This window comes from Camellia sinensis, chromosome 8 (assembly GCF_055761805.1).
Source record: "Camellia sinensis isolate YWXY chromosome 8, ASM5576180v1, whole genome shotgun sequence".
Classification (NCBI taxonomy): Eukaryota; Viridiplantae; Streptophyta; class Magnoliopsida; order Ericales; family Theaceae; genus Camellia; species Camellia sinensis.
In genome coordinates this window covers 133,602,534-133,617,636 of record NC_138968.1, presented here as the reverse complement: position 1 = coordinate 133,617,636, position 15,103 = coordinate 133,602,534, and the positions used below count along the sequence as shown (strand labels likewise).

At 39.2% G+C, this 15,103-nt stretch overlaps 1 protein-coding gene across 1 annotated transcript; it reads right to left on the bottom strand.

The window, feature by feature from the left end:
- Positions 1 to 13,791: 13,791 nt before the first annotated feature.
- LOC114298601 (putative receptor-like protein kinase At5g20050) lies at positions 13,792 to 14,654 on the bottom strand. The gene is made up of 2 exons (XM_028243213.2): positions 14,011 to 14,654; positions 13,792 to 13,894 (listed from the first exon to the last, which is right to left on the bottom strand). The coding sequence occupies exons 1-2, from the start codon at positions 14,652 to 14,654 to the stop codon at positions 13,792 to 13,794; spliced, it is 747 nt and encodes a 248-aa protein (XP_028099014.2).
- Between the last annotated feature and the right edge of the window lie 449 nt (positions 14,655 to 15,103).

Genomic DNA, 15,103 nt, shown 5'->3' with positions numbered 1-15,103 from the left:
AGCTGACCAAACCAGTTGCGGGTTCATTGTAACGGACTTGTATGCTCTTTTACCTCGTAAGATTACAACACCGAAGAGGCATGATGATGGCTGAGTTTGTTGAGTAGAAGGGCAATAGAAGCCACAGATCATTTGCGAGCCATTGGATGATGATGTTTCGAGGACGGGGTTGAGAATTGAAGGAGAAAAAACGTTGAAACTATTGTCAATTGAGGGTTTGTTGATCCAAATAGTAGATAAGTTTGCCATTGGAGGTGCAAATTGGGCATTGTTGAAGAATGGTACAGACGCTATGAAAAAGATGATAACAGCACCAAAATGATAACAAATAGTGCAAGATAGACCCATTGGTGGTGCCATGGTGGTGGTGGTGGTGGTGGTGGTGGTGGTGGTGGTCTGTGTCTATGTCTATGTCTATGTTTATCCAATTCCAATAGAGCTCTGTTTCTTCCAGTTCTTCCAGTTTTTGTCTTTGTTTTTGTTTTGGGAAAGCAATGGTGGTGGTGGTCCTTTAAAGGTTGTTTGGTTCCACTCTAAAAAACGCGGACACATTTTCTTCAAGACAAAGTTAAATATATCTTATAGCCATTGGATGCCTTGCTTTTAATCTTGACCGTTGCTTTCAATCTTCAAGACAAATTTTTATAAGGATATTTGAGGGCTTAAAATCTAGGTGAACTATTTTTCTGTTGGAACTTTTCATGGAGATAGACTAGTCCTTTGGCTATGTCAAAGGATGATCTGTCTTCTGATTAGCCAAGGCAGAGCAACCTCTTGTTTCCTGTTAAATATCTACCATTACACATACATTCATAAACTACTTGTCTGCAATTTCTAGGCACAACATCTTACCAATCTTACCAAGTTTAGATGGTGAATTGAATATGAAAGACTCTTGACACGGTCTAAAATGTCTGTGATTCCTCGGCACAACAATTGATCAATCTTACCACGTTTAGATGGTGAATTGAATACGAAAGACTCTTGACACGGTCTAAGCCATCAAGATGTTTCACTGCAACCTTTGTGCCAATGCTTAGAAGAGTCCCTTCAAAGACCGATCCATATTGTCCTTGCCGAAGTTTCCTTTTGAAATTATCAGTATTGACTTTGAGCTCATAGTAAGAGAATCAAATGTGCATTCCAAGAACTTGGTCTTCGTAGTGGACAGTTTGACCATTGAATGCTCGACACAAAAATGCGCAGAATCGATGTAAAATGTGATTGCAAGAAAAATAGTGCAACACATGGGAAAGCAAAGGAGAAAAACATGGCAACTGAAAGTGAATTTTTTGTTCAATGTGTCACTCTTTTTGTGTTCCCAGTCAAGCTCAAGACGAAAAAAAAAAAAAAAACAAAAAGCACATTCTGTAGACTAAGAGATGTACAAGAGGTTTTCTTTCCAAGCAATTCAAGAACATATTTCATTAATTAAATTAATTTTAGTCATAAAATGGCTCTGAATTTCTCCAAACTATAAGCCGGTTTATGTCCGTCTTACACATCTTTTGAAAAGAAAGTTTTAAAAACCCACTAATTGATATTCTCTTGTTTTACTTGAATCGTTACTTGAATCATAGGAAACTCACATTATCTCTCACGAAATATCGATACTTTTCCCTTTTACTACAGAACTTGAGAATGTTTGAATTAAAACTACGGAAAATCTACTTTTGTCCACTACATTCATGTGGTTCTGTATGTTCTATGGCAATGATGATGGAAGAACTTGAAGAAAGATAGAAAGGAAGAATATAATTGAGAGAGTCAAAATTTTATCAATGGAAGAAGACACTATCTAAAACACTTAATCCTGGTATCATGGGGTGTGATTTGCACAAATAAAACTCTTAAATTAAACTGTACAAGATATGTTTCCACAGTTTTCTTCCCTTGTATAGTGATGTTTAATTCTAGAGTAAATTGAAATCCTAAAACTTATTAGACCCAAAAAATAAAATAAAATAAAATAAAATTTAAAACAGAAGGAGAGAAAGAAATACACAATACTTTAAACAATCAACTGTAATTTGTTTGTAGAATTCTACTTGCTTTATCTTGGTCCTGATAAAACTGAAGGAAATAATGGACTAGCAGCAGCACCAATGGCATCTTCTTGGTGCCCAACAACTGTGATTGCTCTTCGTACCACAGGAGTTGTGAAGCTATAATCCAAATTGTTTTCATTTTGCCTCTCAAACTATCATTAAAGAATTAATTCAATTTTTTTTAATAATATTAATTTTATATTTACTTTTGATTTGATTTTATTTTAATATTCAAGTGTCTAATTGATATTTTAGAGATAATTTAAGGGATAAAATGAAATTTTAAATGAAATTTTGATACCCGGTCAACAATTTCTATTTTATTATAGATGACAATTAAAGGCCCAGATAAATTTGATAATTTTTTTGTGTGAATATTTTAGCTATAAAATTAATCTTAGTAAAAGAATATGAATTGAATTAATTTTGAGTTATAGGTTGGGAAATAAAATAAAAGTTTCTAAAAAGTTTAACACTAAATCAAATCTTTCAGTTTTGTTGGTGGAGGAACCAAAACAGACAACGTGCTACAGTTTGATTTCGTCAATTTGGTGTAGAGAAATGATTAACACAAAATTTTAAAAAGTATTATAAAAACTTATAAAATTCCACATCAAAAATAAATGAAAAAAAAATAAAAATTATTCTATAAATGTTTAATTTTTATTATAAAACATCTAATATATAAATAATTTAAAATATAAAAAAATTTAAACAATATTTTAGTTAGTTCAATTTTAATTAAAAAAAATTTTAAAAAAAACACATTACGCGTTTTGAAAAATTTTATTAATATATATATATATATATTGTTTTGTGTGTGTTCTGAAAAAGTGCAGTAGCTGCAATTCAATTTGGTGTAAACAGTGTAGCTGCTAATTGATTTCGGGCTAATCAATTCGGTGGAATTTGGTTTGTGAAGCATCAATTTGTTTGATCATTATTTGGTGGGTTGATTTGGTTCATTATTTTGGATCTTCTACAACTCTGGTTCTGAAGTTCTTTATTCATCTATTTGGTAAGGTCTTTCCTCTTGTTTATTTGTGATTATTTGGAATTCGCCTAAGGGTGGTTTTGTGAGACCATTCGTGTCTCATTTGTAATCGTTTGGAAACTATTTGGTTGATAGTAGAATCGGATTTCGATCCCGTGGATGTACCTCACATTGAGGGAACCACGTAAAAATTCTTGTGTTGCCTTTGATTTAATTTTTCCGCATTAGTTTTTATTCCCATTGATTGATTTACTTGTAGGGAATCACATATTTTCCCTAACATCACGTAAGTAGATAATAACAATTTTGAAAGAGTGATTAGGTGTCTCTCATAATCACTAGTTTATATTTATTTACTTTAGTTTTTATTTACATATTTACGATATATTTATTGATTTTTTTATAGTAATATTTATGGTTTATTGTATAAAATTTCCCTCAACATTTTCTAACAAAGCACAGATGACAGCAATGCAGTGAGTAACAGACAGCACTGGCCAACAGCTTCTAGTGGTCTTGGTATTGGTGAAATTGACAAGAAGTACACCATCTTAATTTTTCCATACACAAACGATTTCCAATACCATGACACATTCCCCTTGCTTCTTCCTAATAAGTTTTTTTTTTTGTTGAACCCAACTTATAGCTATGTTTGTCTTGTCAGTTGTAAGTGGAAACTGTACTAAACAAACATGAACTTTCAACATAAAAGAGAGAGAGAGAGAGTTATAAACAGTGCCATAAACTGCACCAAATAGTGTCGTTCATAAACTAGAAGTCAGTGATTTCTCGACACAATGTTCCACTAATCTTACCAAGTTCAAATGGTGAGTGCTACCTATTATCTCAACTTGTTCAACCAAGAAAAGCACTTCTTGACATGGCCTAAGCCATCAAGATGCTTCACTGCAACTTTGTTGCCATTGCTTAGAAGAGAGTTCCTTCAAAGACCAATATCCATATCATGCTTGCCAAAGTTTCCTTTTGAAGTTATATCAGTTAGTGACTTTGAGCTCAATCGTAAGAGAATCTCATGGTCATTCCTGGTACTTTTTGATCTAAATAATCCTCCTCAAGTTCAACACTTTCTCTTTTCTTCCTTGAAAAGGAAAACACATACAAAAACTATATATGACACATAGACTGGGCCAAAAAAAAAAAAAAAAAAAACGCTCCGAGGCTGGATACCAGTTTGATTACAAATCTGATTGCTGACTTAACCTGCATTTTATATTGACCTTCATTGAGATCATCTCTATTAGTATATATAGAGCATTTTCCACTTGAATTTTTTTTGTGCACTTTACTTGAACAAAATAGAGCAGCCTTGCAAGAGCATTTAGTTAAACATGTTGCTTGCAACTACTCATCGTGTCTACGTGTTCGTAGTATTTGACCTGACATGGATGGATCTAGGGAGGGTGAGGGGGAGCGGTTGCAGCCCCTAAAATTGTAAAAACTATGTATATTATATGGGTAATAGTAGGTAACTTAACTCTATGAGCTTGCGATATTTTGAAGCTTTGCAAGATAAGGTAGTAATTTCAGAACATCCAAGATTAAATGTATGAGAGGGTTCAAGAACATTGTTGGAAAATTCAAAGATCTTCAAAGATCTTTAAAGAAAATTCGAATTCTCTAGAAACGATGAGAGGCTTAGATTCTTCAATAGCCATAACTACGAACACAAAAGCAAAGAGATGATAGAGATAACAGATTGGGTGAAAAAGAAGGCAAAGTAGTTAGAGAGAGAATAATGGCAAGGCTCTCCCATGGATCTTTCACTTTTACTCTCAAGGTTAATAATAGAGAAGGGAAATTAGTTCTTTCCCAAGAGTTGTCTCTCAAAAATCCATCCCTTGTAAAGCTATGGGTGGGTACTATTTATAGGCACCTCATGATGTAAAACGGAGCCTATGTGCAAGGCACATAGGGAATATTCTCTCTAGCCACCTTGTCTGAGGAGGTGAGCTCTTGGAGGATGAGGAAAACCCCGAAGAAGAGATCAACCTCTCGGCGAGCCCTTCTTCTTAGCCACACCTAACCAATGATCCCCAATCATCCCAAGGGGTCAGGGGTAGTCCCAGAGGACGCCCTGCCGCAGAAGGGTGAGGGGTAGTTCAAGAGAACGCCCTACGTAAATATTGCCGAGTCTCATAAACCCCCTAGATCGTGCCACCTCGACCCGGGTATAGGCTAGTTTAACCGAAGAGTGAATTTATCTCCACTCACCGTCACGCCATGGTTCTGGTGCGTAGATCCCAGAAAGCTCCGAGCTCACAAGTGTTCTGGGACTCATTAATGGAGCAGCTTCTAAATTGCATCTGAATCCGTTCGAAGCCAAGCGCTTCAGATCTCTAGGTTCGTGGATCTGAACCCTTTTGCGTCCGAGCTCAAATAGGTCTCTAGGTTTGTAGTTCCAAACCCTTTTAAGACTAAGCCAATATCTCAAAGAATGGATTTTCTCTGAGGGTTTCATCTTTTTTGAAAGCAACGATTAACCTCCTCGGACCCCCGTATGATCTGGGCCTCATCGGATGGGCTTATTGGACTATCTTTAGAGATATCTGCTTGATGGGTTTTCCTTGGCCCAATTTGTTGGCTTTCTCGTGGGCCTGTTCAATGGAATTCACTTGGGCCCATTTGGCAATAATTTATTCGAGTTCACCAATTTTTGGGATTTTTGATTGGGCCCGATTAATTTAGTGGGCTCAAGTTAACCCCTTTTACATTTTGCCCTTGCATGTATGGAAAATTTTGAATATCTCGGACATACATATTTCCACTTCTTCGGTCATACTTCGCATCACGCCCTCAGGAATATTTTGTCCTCATGTGGCTTTTGGATAAGATTTATGACTCATCATAACTTATGGATAAGATTGACAACTAATAATATAATAAGAAATCTTTTTTTTACCTTTATGCCATGTTTCGCCCATATATATTTTAGAATATTGAAGGCCCACTATATATATATATATACATCCTTAGCCCTTTTTGCCAAACCCTACTCTCAGCATATTCTCTCTTTAGATTGGAAGACTAGGTTTTATATTTTCACCTTCTTCAACTAAGTTCTGTTTCTTCTTCTATAACCACTGAAGACTACCATCACTTGCACACTGCATGTTGCCGTCGTCAACCACGGCCTACAAACACAACCACTTAGCCCTATCCGTTGTGACCTTACCTGTGCTGGCCCTACGCATGCTGCTCGCTTCTTGTGCCGCTGATCTACTCAACTGAGTGGTGTCAGCTCGGGTATGCCTTGTTCGCATTACGGCCCTATCTTGCTCCTTTGCTCTAAGTACTGTCATCACTCGACACCGTTGTCACTACTACATCTCTGCCCTCCAGTGCCATCTCAAACTCTCTATTTTGTTCAGTCTTGGTCTTCATTTAACAAACTTCATTCTCTTCATTGTTTCGGATTTGTGAGGATAAATTCAAAACCCTCTTTTCGTGATTCAGCGATTCGTGGGTAAACTTCTGAAACCCTCTTTTTTTACTGCCTCAGATTTGTAAATACAAGTCCAAACCCTTCTTTCCTTGATTTTCTGACTTCAAATTTAGGTAAACCCTTGCGCTTGTAAAACTTGATTTATACTCTGAGAATTTACAATTTCGGTTTGAGGTAGATAATACAGGATTTGTGTAATTTTAATTTTATATTTCAATCCCATATCTGAATTCTGAACTCCTATTGTTGAATTTGTTCTGAAATAGAAACAAGGCCTGAAGCACTTTTGGTAATTAAAATTTGATGTTAATAGAATTATAATGTTGAATGTTTTGAGTATTACAATAGTGAAATCTCTCTGATATTTGCTTTGATCGAGGTTAACTAGAATGGAGATATTGTTGTTGTTGATCTTGTGGGTACTCGAGAAATAAATAGTTGATGCCAAAATTTTGTGTAATCGTTGTAGCTATGAATTCTCGTAAGAACTCCACGACCCCGGTGCCCTCAGAACCCGCACTAATGAGAGCAAGGGACGTTCCTCGAAAGTCCGAACGGAAACAAGACTGTCCCTCAGGAGTCCGAAAGTAGCATACACCCTACTTCGGCAAGAAAGATCCCTTCTGGCCGGCAATCGAGGGTACCAAGCTCGTACTAACAGAAGTAAAGATTGTTCCTCAGAAGTTCAAGCGGAGGTAAAGCTGTCCCTCTAAATTCCGAGTGGATGTACACTCTCTTCTTCGGCAACCAATGGAAGCAAGGGTTGCTCCTCGAAAGTCCAAGTAGGAGTGCACTCTACTTCGACAAGAAAGATCCTCGAAGCTCGTACTGATGGAAGCAAGGGCTATTCTTCGGAAGTCTAAGTGGGAACACACACTTTGCTTTAACAAGAAAGACCCTCGAAGCTTGCACTAATGGAAGTAAGGGTTATTCTTCGGAAGTCCGAGTGGGAACACACACTCTGCTTTAACAAGAAAGACCCTCAAAGCTTGCACTGATGGAAGCGAGGTCTGTTCTTCGAAAGTCTGAGTGGGAGCACACACTCTACTTTAACAAGAAAGACCCTCGAAGCTTGCACTGATGGAAATAAGGGTTGTCCCTCAGAAATCCAAATGGAAACAAGGGTTGTCCCTCAAAAGTCTGGATGGAAGCACACTCCTTTATTTGGAAAGAAAAAATCCTTCCTGGCTGGCAACCGAGTCTACTACTCCTTCTTCTTCAAGGGGCGACAAAAAGTTAAAAACTGTCTTAAGCAACATAACACAATGAAGATACACAATATAGAAAAAATAACTTCTAATGGAGATACACAATATAGAGGAAATAAATTTTTTTTCATAACAGAAAGATAAAACTTCTTGGACAATGCAGTAAATGCAAATTGTAAATGTCATAGATAAACTTCTTCTGTGGAATGTTGATATTTGCCCCTAGAGTTGCAAGGTCATTTGGAAAGCTTTCACTAACTGCTTGGGTTGTGGCCGTGATATGCCGTCATAGCCATGTCTTCCAAGATATCCTGGGGCCTTGTTCTTTGAACTCTAACTCACCTACTTAGACTTTCTTTCTAAAGATCTTCTTAAGCGTTCGGCACTTTTCTGTAGGATGTCCTAGTGATCGGTGGAAACACAATAATTGGGGCCCTCGCAGTCCTTCTTCGGCAAAAGCTCTTCGATAGAAGCCAACTTCAGTTCCCCGCGTGCACCGATTCTTTAACTGAGACCTTCATATCCTCAACACTACACGGAGAAGGAGTGTCTTCTTCGTAGTTTTTTCTCTTCTGACCTCTGAATTCCTCCCCTATGACTTTCGGGCAGAAGATGCGGAAGCTGCAGTGACAAAGGGTCCTCGGGATGTCTTAAAGCTGGTTTTATAACTAATGTCGAACTCGATCTCTTGAGACTGAGGTACGTTGATGTTTTGAGATGCTTCAATTAGTACCAAGAAAGTAGGTAACTTGTGATTAACAAGAAGCATTTTGTACCCGTTCAATGCCCCTTCAACACAGATTTGGATCAAGTAGCTTTCCTCCACAGCCTCATAATAGTCCATGGCTTTGTCATGGAACCGCTTCACATATCCGAGAATGCCTTCACCCTCCTGCTGCTTTTCCTTACATAAGGTAACTTTCTCGGCCACTTAAAAGAATTTGGCATGGAATTGGTTGACCATCTCCTCCTAACTTCGAACAGAGTTTGGAGCCAAGTTAACGTACCAACTATATGCTCGGTCGGTGAGGGACTTGGAGAATTCTCTCAGTCTGAGGACATGATTTGAACCATGAATCCCCAAAGTCTCGATGAACCGAACAACATGTTCTCGAGTATTTCCTTGCTTGCCATTGAATTTGATGAACTTCGGCATCGTGTATCCCTCCGAGTATGGATAACTCAACATCTCGATAGGGTATGGTGGCTTGACATTCGGATCAGGCAAAGAGGGTAAAATCCTTTTGCCCCGTTCGAGATCAAACATGGCTTGCACATCGGCGAGAGTGAGAAATTGTTGAGGGAGAGAACTTGATGGTGGTATTCCCAGAACTGAATTGTAGACCTGAAGACCGAGCCTGGAGCAACTTGGCCATTTGGGTGTTGAGAATTCACCATCGGTGAAGACACATGATGATATTGGCCATCAGCACCCATGGACAAGCCATTTGATGATGGGACACTAATTGGGTCCCATAAATTCTATTGCACGCTGCGGCTATACCGGGTTGGACTTGTAAACTCAGCGTCAGAACCAAAGGAGACCTGCTCGGTACATAAGTAGAATTTACAATTGGTGGAACAAAATTAGGCATGGGCAGAGCACCATTTGGCAGAGAAATTTTCGTAGGCCTTCCTTGAACTTCCACCACCACTGGAACACCATTCATCGCGCCGGAGACTCCTCTAACCACTAATGGACCATGGCTTGATCCTTCGGTTGTGTGATTTTGCGCTCCATGGGCCACAGGTTGGCCATGACTTGTTCCTCCTAGCACTTGATTTTGCACACCATTTTGAGCAACTTCAAGGAGAATTTGGGGGTGGGTCTTAATGATTTTGACCATTCCCAACATCACCATGAAGTAGTTGATTCTTGCCAGCGCTGACTTGACCTCCATTTGTTGCCAGTGGTGCAAAATGCGAACCCATCACCAATATGGTATGGGTGAGATTTTGAAGGGTCATGAGAATATCTTGTTGAGTGTGTTGGAGTCCTTGAATGGCCTCAAGGATGAGAGGTGAGTCTTGAACTTGAGTCCTCTCATCACCACCATTGGAAGAGCATTGTTGATAAACCTTTTCTTCTCCCGCCATCTTCACCGGAGTTGTGTAGATTTCGAATCTTGTTCAAACCATTAACCAATTTGTGTCCCTAGTGAAGTCGCCAAATGTATGAGAGGGTTCAAGAACGTTGTTGGAAAATTTGAAGATCTTCGAAGATCTTTGAAGAAAATTCGAATTCTCTAGAAATGATGAGAGGCTTAGATTCTTCAATAGTCACAACTAGGAACACAAAAGCAAAGAGATGATGGAGATAAGAGATTGGGTGAAATAGAAAGCAAAGTAGTTAGAGAGAGAATAATGGCAAGGCTCTCCTATGGATCTTTCACTTTTACTCTCAAGGTTGATAATAGAGAAGGGAAATTAGTTCTTTCCCGAGAGTTGTCTCTCCAAAATCTATCCCTTGTAAAGCTATGGGTGGGTGCTATTTATAGGCACCTCATGATGTAGGATAGAGCCCATGTGTAAGGCATATGAGAAATATTCTCTCTAACCACCCCGTCTGAGGAGGTGACCTCTCCGAGGATGAAGAAAACCCCGAAGATGCGATCAACCTCTCGGCGAATCCTTCTTCTTAGCCACACCTAACCAATGATCTCCAATTATCCTAAGGGGTCAGGGGTAGTCCCAGAGGATGCCTTGCCGCAGAAGGGTGAGGGGTAGTTCAAGGGAACGCCCTGCCATAAATATTGCCGAGTCTCATGAACCCCCTAGATCGTGCCACCTCGACCCGAGTGTAGGCTATTTTAACTGAAGAGTGAATTTATCTCCACTCACAATCCTCGGGATCGGGTCCTTTGTTCGGACTCCATCACGCCCATGGTTCTGGTGTGTAGATCCCGGAAAGCTTCGAGCCCACAAGTGTTCTAGGACTCATTAATGGAGCAGCTTCTAAATTGCATCCGAATTCGTTCGAAGCCAAGCGCTTCAGATCTCTAGGTTTGTGGATTCGAACCATTTTGAGTCCGAGCTCAAATAGGTCTCTAGGTTCGTGGTTCTGAATCCTTTCAAGACTAAGCCAATACCTCGGAGAATGGATCTTCTTCGAGGGTTTCATCTTTTTTGAAAGCAATGGTTAGCCTCCTCGGACCCCCGTATGATCTGGGCCTCCTCGAATGGGCTTGTTGAACTATCTTTAGAGACATCTGCTTGATAGGTCTTCCTTGGCCCAATTTGTTGGCTTTCTCGTGGGCCTGTTCAATGGAATTCACTTGGGCCCATTTGGCAATAATTTCTCCGTGCTCACCAATTTTTGGGATTTTTGATTGGGCCCAATTAATTTAGTGGGCTCGAGTTAACCCCTCTTACATGGTGCTTATCATTTATCTTCATCAAATAGGGCAAGTGTAGTCCACACTGGTGATGCTATCATACCATGTCTACTGCAAATGTAACAACCCTCACCCCAACTTAGTCGTACTTGCATACATTTATGTATGATCTTGTCTTGTCATGTTGCATTTGCAAATCTTGCCTTGCTTTGCTTGAGTGTTACTCGCATACTTTGTCCTTACCTGGCGTGTTGCCGAGGTCATCCTTAGCCTAGTCACCTTTGAACCCCTTTTACACTTAGCAGTACCTTGGAATCACTTTGGTTGACCTCCACCTTCGCCCTGGCATATTGGCCGGGATGTCACTATCTAGGCCGAGGTGTGCAGCACCAAGGCCGAGATGTGTATTATCTAGGCCGAGATGTTGTCCTTGCACCTAAGTGATCTTGTTCCTGGATTGGTATGACCTAGACCGAGGTGTGCCACATCTAGGCCAAGGTGTGGCATAGCTTAGTCGAGTGTTGTCCTCCCAAGCTGATGTCACTATTACCCTACTTGCCGAAGCTTTGTCCTTAGCTGAGATCATCACTTGCCAGAGTGCTCTTACCGTCTAAGCTTGTTGAACACACTTTGTCATAGTCTTGTCTTGTCAAGTCAATTACCTTTTGGTGAGGAACCAATCAGCTAATGCCACGTGTCCTGGCAGAGGGTTAAGTCTGTGACTGTTGAGAAAACATATCATTTTGTATCAAATCTTGCCTTTTTGAGAGAGACGCTCTAGGGAGAAGAGGAAGAAGTTTTAAGTGAGAGAGTAGACTTCCAAGCTTGATCGTTGGAGTTTGAACCGTTAGATTCGAGTTTTGAGGTTAGAATCTTAATCTACTCTTGTTGTTCTTATAGATCATCTAGTTGCATTGCACGATCGAATCTGTTCTGCATGCCATGCATTGATTTAAAGTTAGTTTTAGAAAGAGAAGATAGTGTTCATGTGTTCATGAAGAAAAGTCTTGTTTTGATCTGAAAGTTTGTATCAAGAACCATGTTTTGTGTTTGTCTTGTTAAGATCTTCAAGAATGGGCACCCAGGTCCATGTTTTCGAACTCATAGCATGAAATCTTTGATTTTTGTAATAACAAGCCATGATTTAAGCATGCATGTTCTTCATCTTCCTGTTCGTCATGTTCTTCAAAGGGAAACCTAGATTTTCCCGACTTCGCTTTTGAATGTGGCCGTCGGGACCACATCTCGGCGAGAAGGTGTGGGACCTCGGCCAAGACCTGGTTGGTGCCCAGCATGTTTTCCCGTGATGAGAAACAGTGGTTGTGTGGTTCGATTTAGTTTTGAAGAATGCCGGGATCATTGCATTCATGTAAAGCTTGTTTTGAGAATGCATTTCATATCCATCTTTGAGCATCTCTTCTTGTCTACTTGAAGTTCCTTCAGTAGTATTTGCCATGTGATTATAGGTCTTTGATCTTTGCCTTGAGCCTACACCCGAAGAACTATGTGAGTGGTATTTTTAATAAAGCTATGTTATCATGTTTTGATAAGCTTTGCTTTGCTTTGTTTTGAAAAGTATTTGATCAAGCATGAATGATTATCCCTATTTTGTGTATCAAGTATTAGCTTTGTTTTGGATGACATTCTTGGAAAGTCCCTTATGCTGGAGGACTCTAAACTTTCGTAGTACAAGTCCTTTTCATGTTAGAGGACTTTAAGCCTTTGTAACATAGGTCATTTGTGCTAGAGGACTCTAAACTTTTATAGCACTCTTGTTCAAGATATCTCCCTTGCCACCGACGGCCTTGTGCGGGTGGGTTTGTTTAATTGATTCCGGGTCGATTATTCCCTTGTTTTGCCACTGACGGTTTACCGCGTGGGTTTGTTGTTCGGTATGTCATCATTTTGTAATATGTTGATGCTAGTAAGCATCTCTTGGAACTTTGAAAGATTTGATGGATGATTTGGGTTCATCCTTGATTTGTATAAGTTGTGATATTTATTGTTCTGAAAAGACTTCGGCTATTATTCATGCAAACCTTTATCACTTGTACCATTCACTGAGTATCCAAGCTCACCCTCTTTATATATATATATATATGTAGGTGATGAGCAGGATGGCGGCGACGCCTAGATGTGTTTTACAAGTTTTGGATTCATGTCATGTCGGCGCGATTAGTTTTATGTCGGCAATCTTGAAGATTATGCTTCTCGACTTGTAATACTTGTATTTTGCATACGTCGGCTTAAGAAGCCCTTTTGATCAAGATGTAACATGTTTTGTTTATTAATCAACCAATTGTAAAATCATATTATGTATGTCATTTCATTTGATCTATGCACAGCTCTTTTGGACCACTTGGATTTTAATTTACTACTTCCACATTTGTAAGCCCCTTATTTATACTCTGTGTGTGTGTGAATCCTCGTAAGAGGCCTTGGTAATCTCGAATTACCGGCCATCATGACACCATCCTACTAGGGGCAGTTTGGGGTCGTGACAGCAAACAAGTGGTGGTTCAAGGGGTAGGCAACTTAGGCGCCCAATTAGGCACTTTAAGTAGAAGAGGGCCTTACTTACTATATATATACATGAAAGACCTTAGAGGATTTGGGTGAGTGAACATGCAATTTTACCAAGACCTTTCACTAAATTAAGCTGAAATTCAACTCTTAGATAAGTTTTGTACAAATTTCAAACCACAACTAGATTGTAAGATTGCTAGTAAAATTTGTACAAGACTTAAGTTAGAATGGTGTGAACAGGGAATTTTACAAAGCCTTCATGGCATGTTTTGACAGTTTTCTTCCCATGCATTGCAATGTTTCTAGAGTAAATCGAAATCCTAAAATTTATCAGTCCAAGAAAAAGAAACAAAAAACCAAAGACAAAAAAAAGAGAGAGAGAAAAAGAAAACTTTAAGCAATCAACTCTAATTTGTTCTTAGTCTACTTTCTTTACCTTGGTCTTGATAAAGCTGATGCAAATAAAGAAGTAGCAGCACCAATGTGATCCTCTTGGTTACCGGCAACTGTGATTGCTCTTGGTGCAACAGGAGTTGTGAAGCTATAATCCAAATTGCTTTGAACATCTACAGAACCTTCCAAGACCTTCACAACTACCGACATAGAAGGCCTCCTGGAAAAATCACTTTGTAGACAACACACAACAATCATCATCATCTCCACAACTTCTGCTCTATGTGTTTGCATGTCATCATTGTATTTATCAACGATATCCAGAAGTCTTTCCTCTTCCGCTTTCCTCTTAAACTGACCTAGTAGATGCATATCTTCCTTAGGTTGAGATCTATCCATATTTTTGTGCCCACACAACATTTCCAAGACCACGACACCAAAGCTATAGACACCTACTTTCTCAATGATAATTGAGCTCAACCATTTGGGAGCCAAATAACCTGGTGTTCCCCTCATCATTGGTACAACTTGGCTTTGGTCCTTTTCAATTAGTTTTGACAATCCAAAATTAGAAATTTTCACATTGAAGTCTTCATCTAAGAAGATGTTTTGGAGTTTGATATCCAAGTGAAATATCTTTTGCCTACATTCCTCATAGAGATAGGCTAGTCCCTTGGCTATATCCATGATGATCTTCCTTCTGGATGGCAATCCAAGAGTGAGCTCTTGGTGCTTTCGAAAGATCCATTGGACATGTACTCATAAACTAGAAGTCGATATGATTTTTTAACAGAAAATCCAATTAATCTCACCAAATTGACATGGTGAATGTTGCCTATTGTCTCAACTTCAGCTAAGAATGACTGCTTAACTTGACCAAAACTGTCACGACCCAAACCCGCCCCTATAGATTTAGCGTCATAACCAGCCAGTAATCCTTGGATTACCAAGGGCTTCATAACATAATAATGTATAATTAGGGGCTGTGGAAGTAAATACATAAAATATACATAGTTCATCGAGCTGTGAAGACATACATGGGATAGATAATCTTAAACTTTTATAAACATACGAGTGACGTTAAAAAATGCAGTATTTATACGTCATTTCATGTACATAAAAAAAAAGAAACTTGT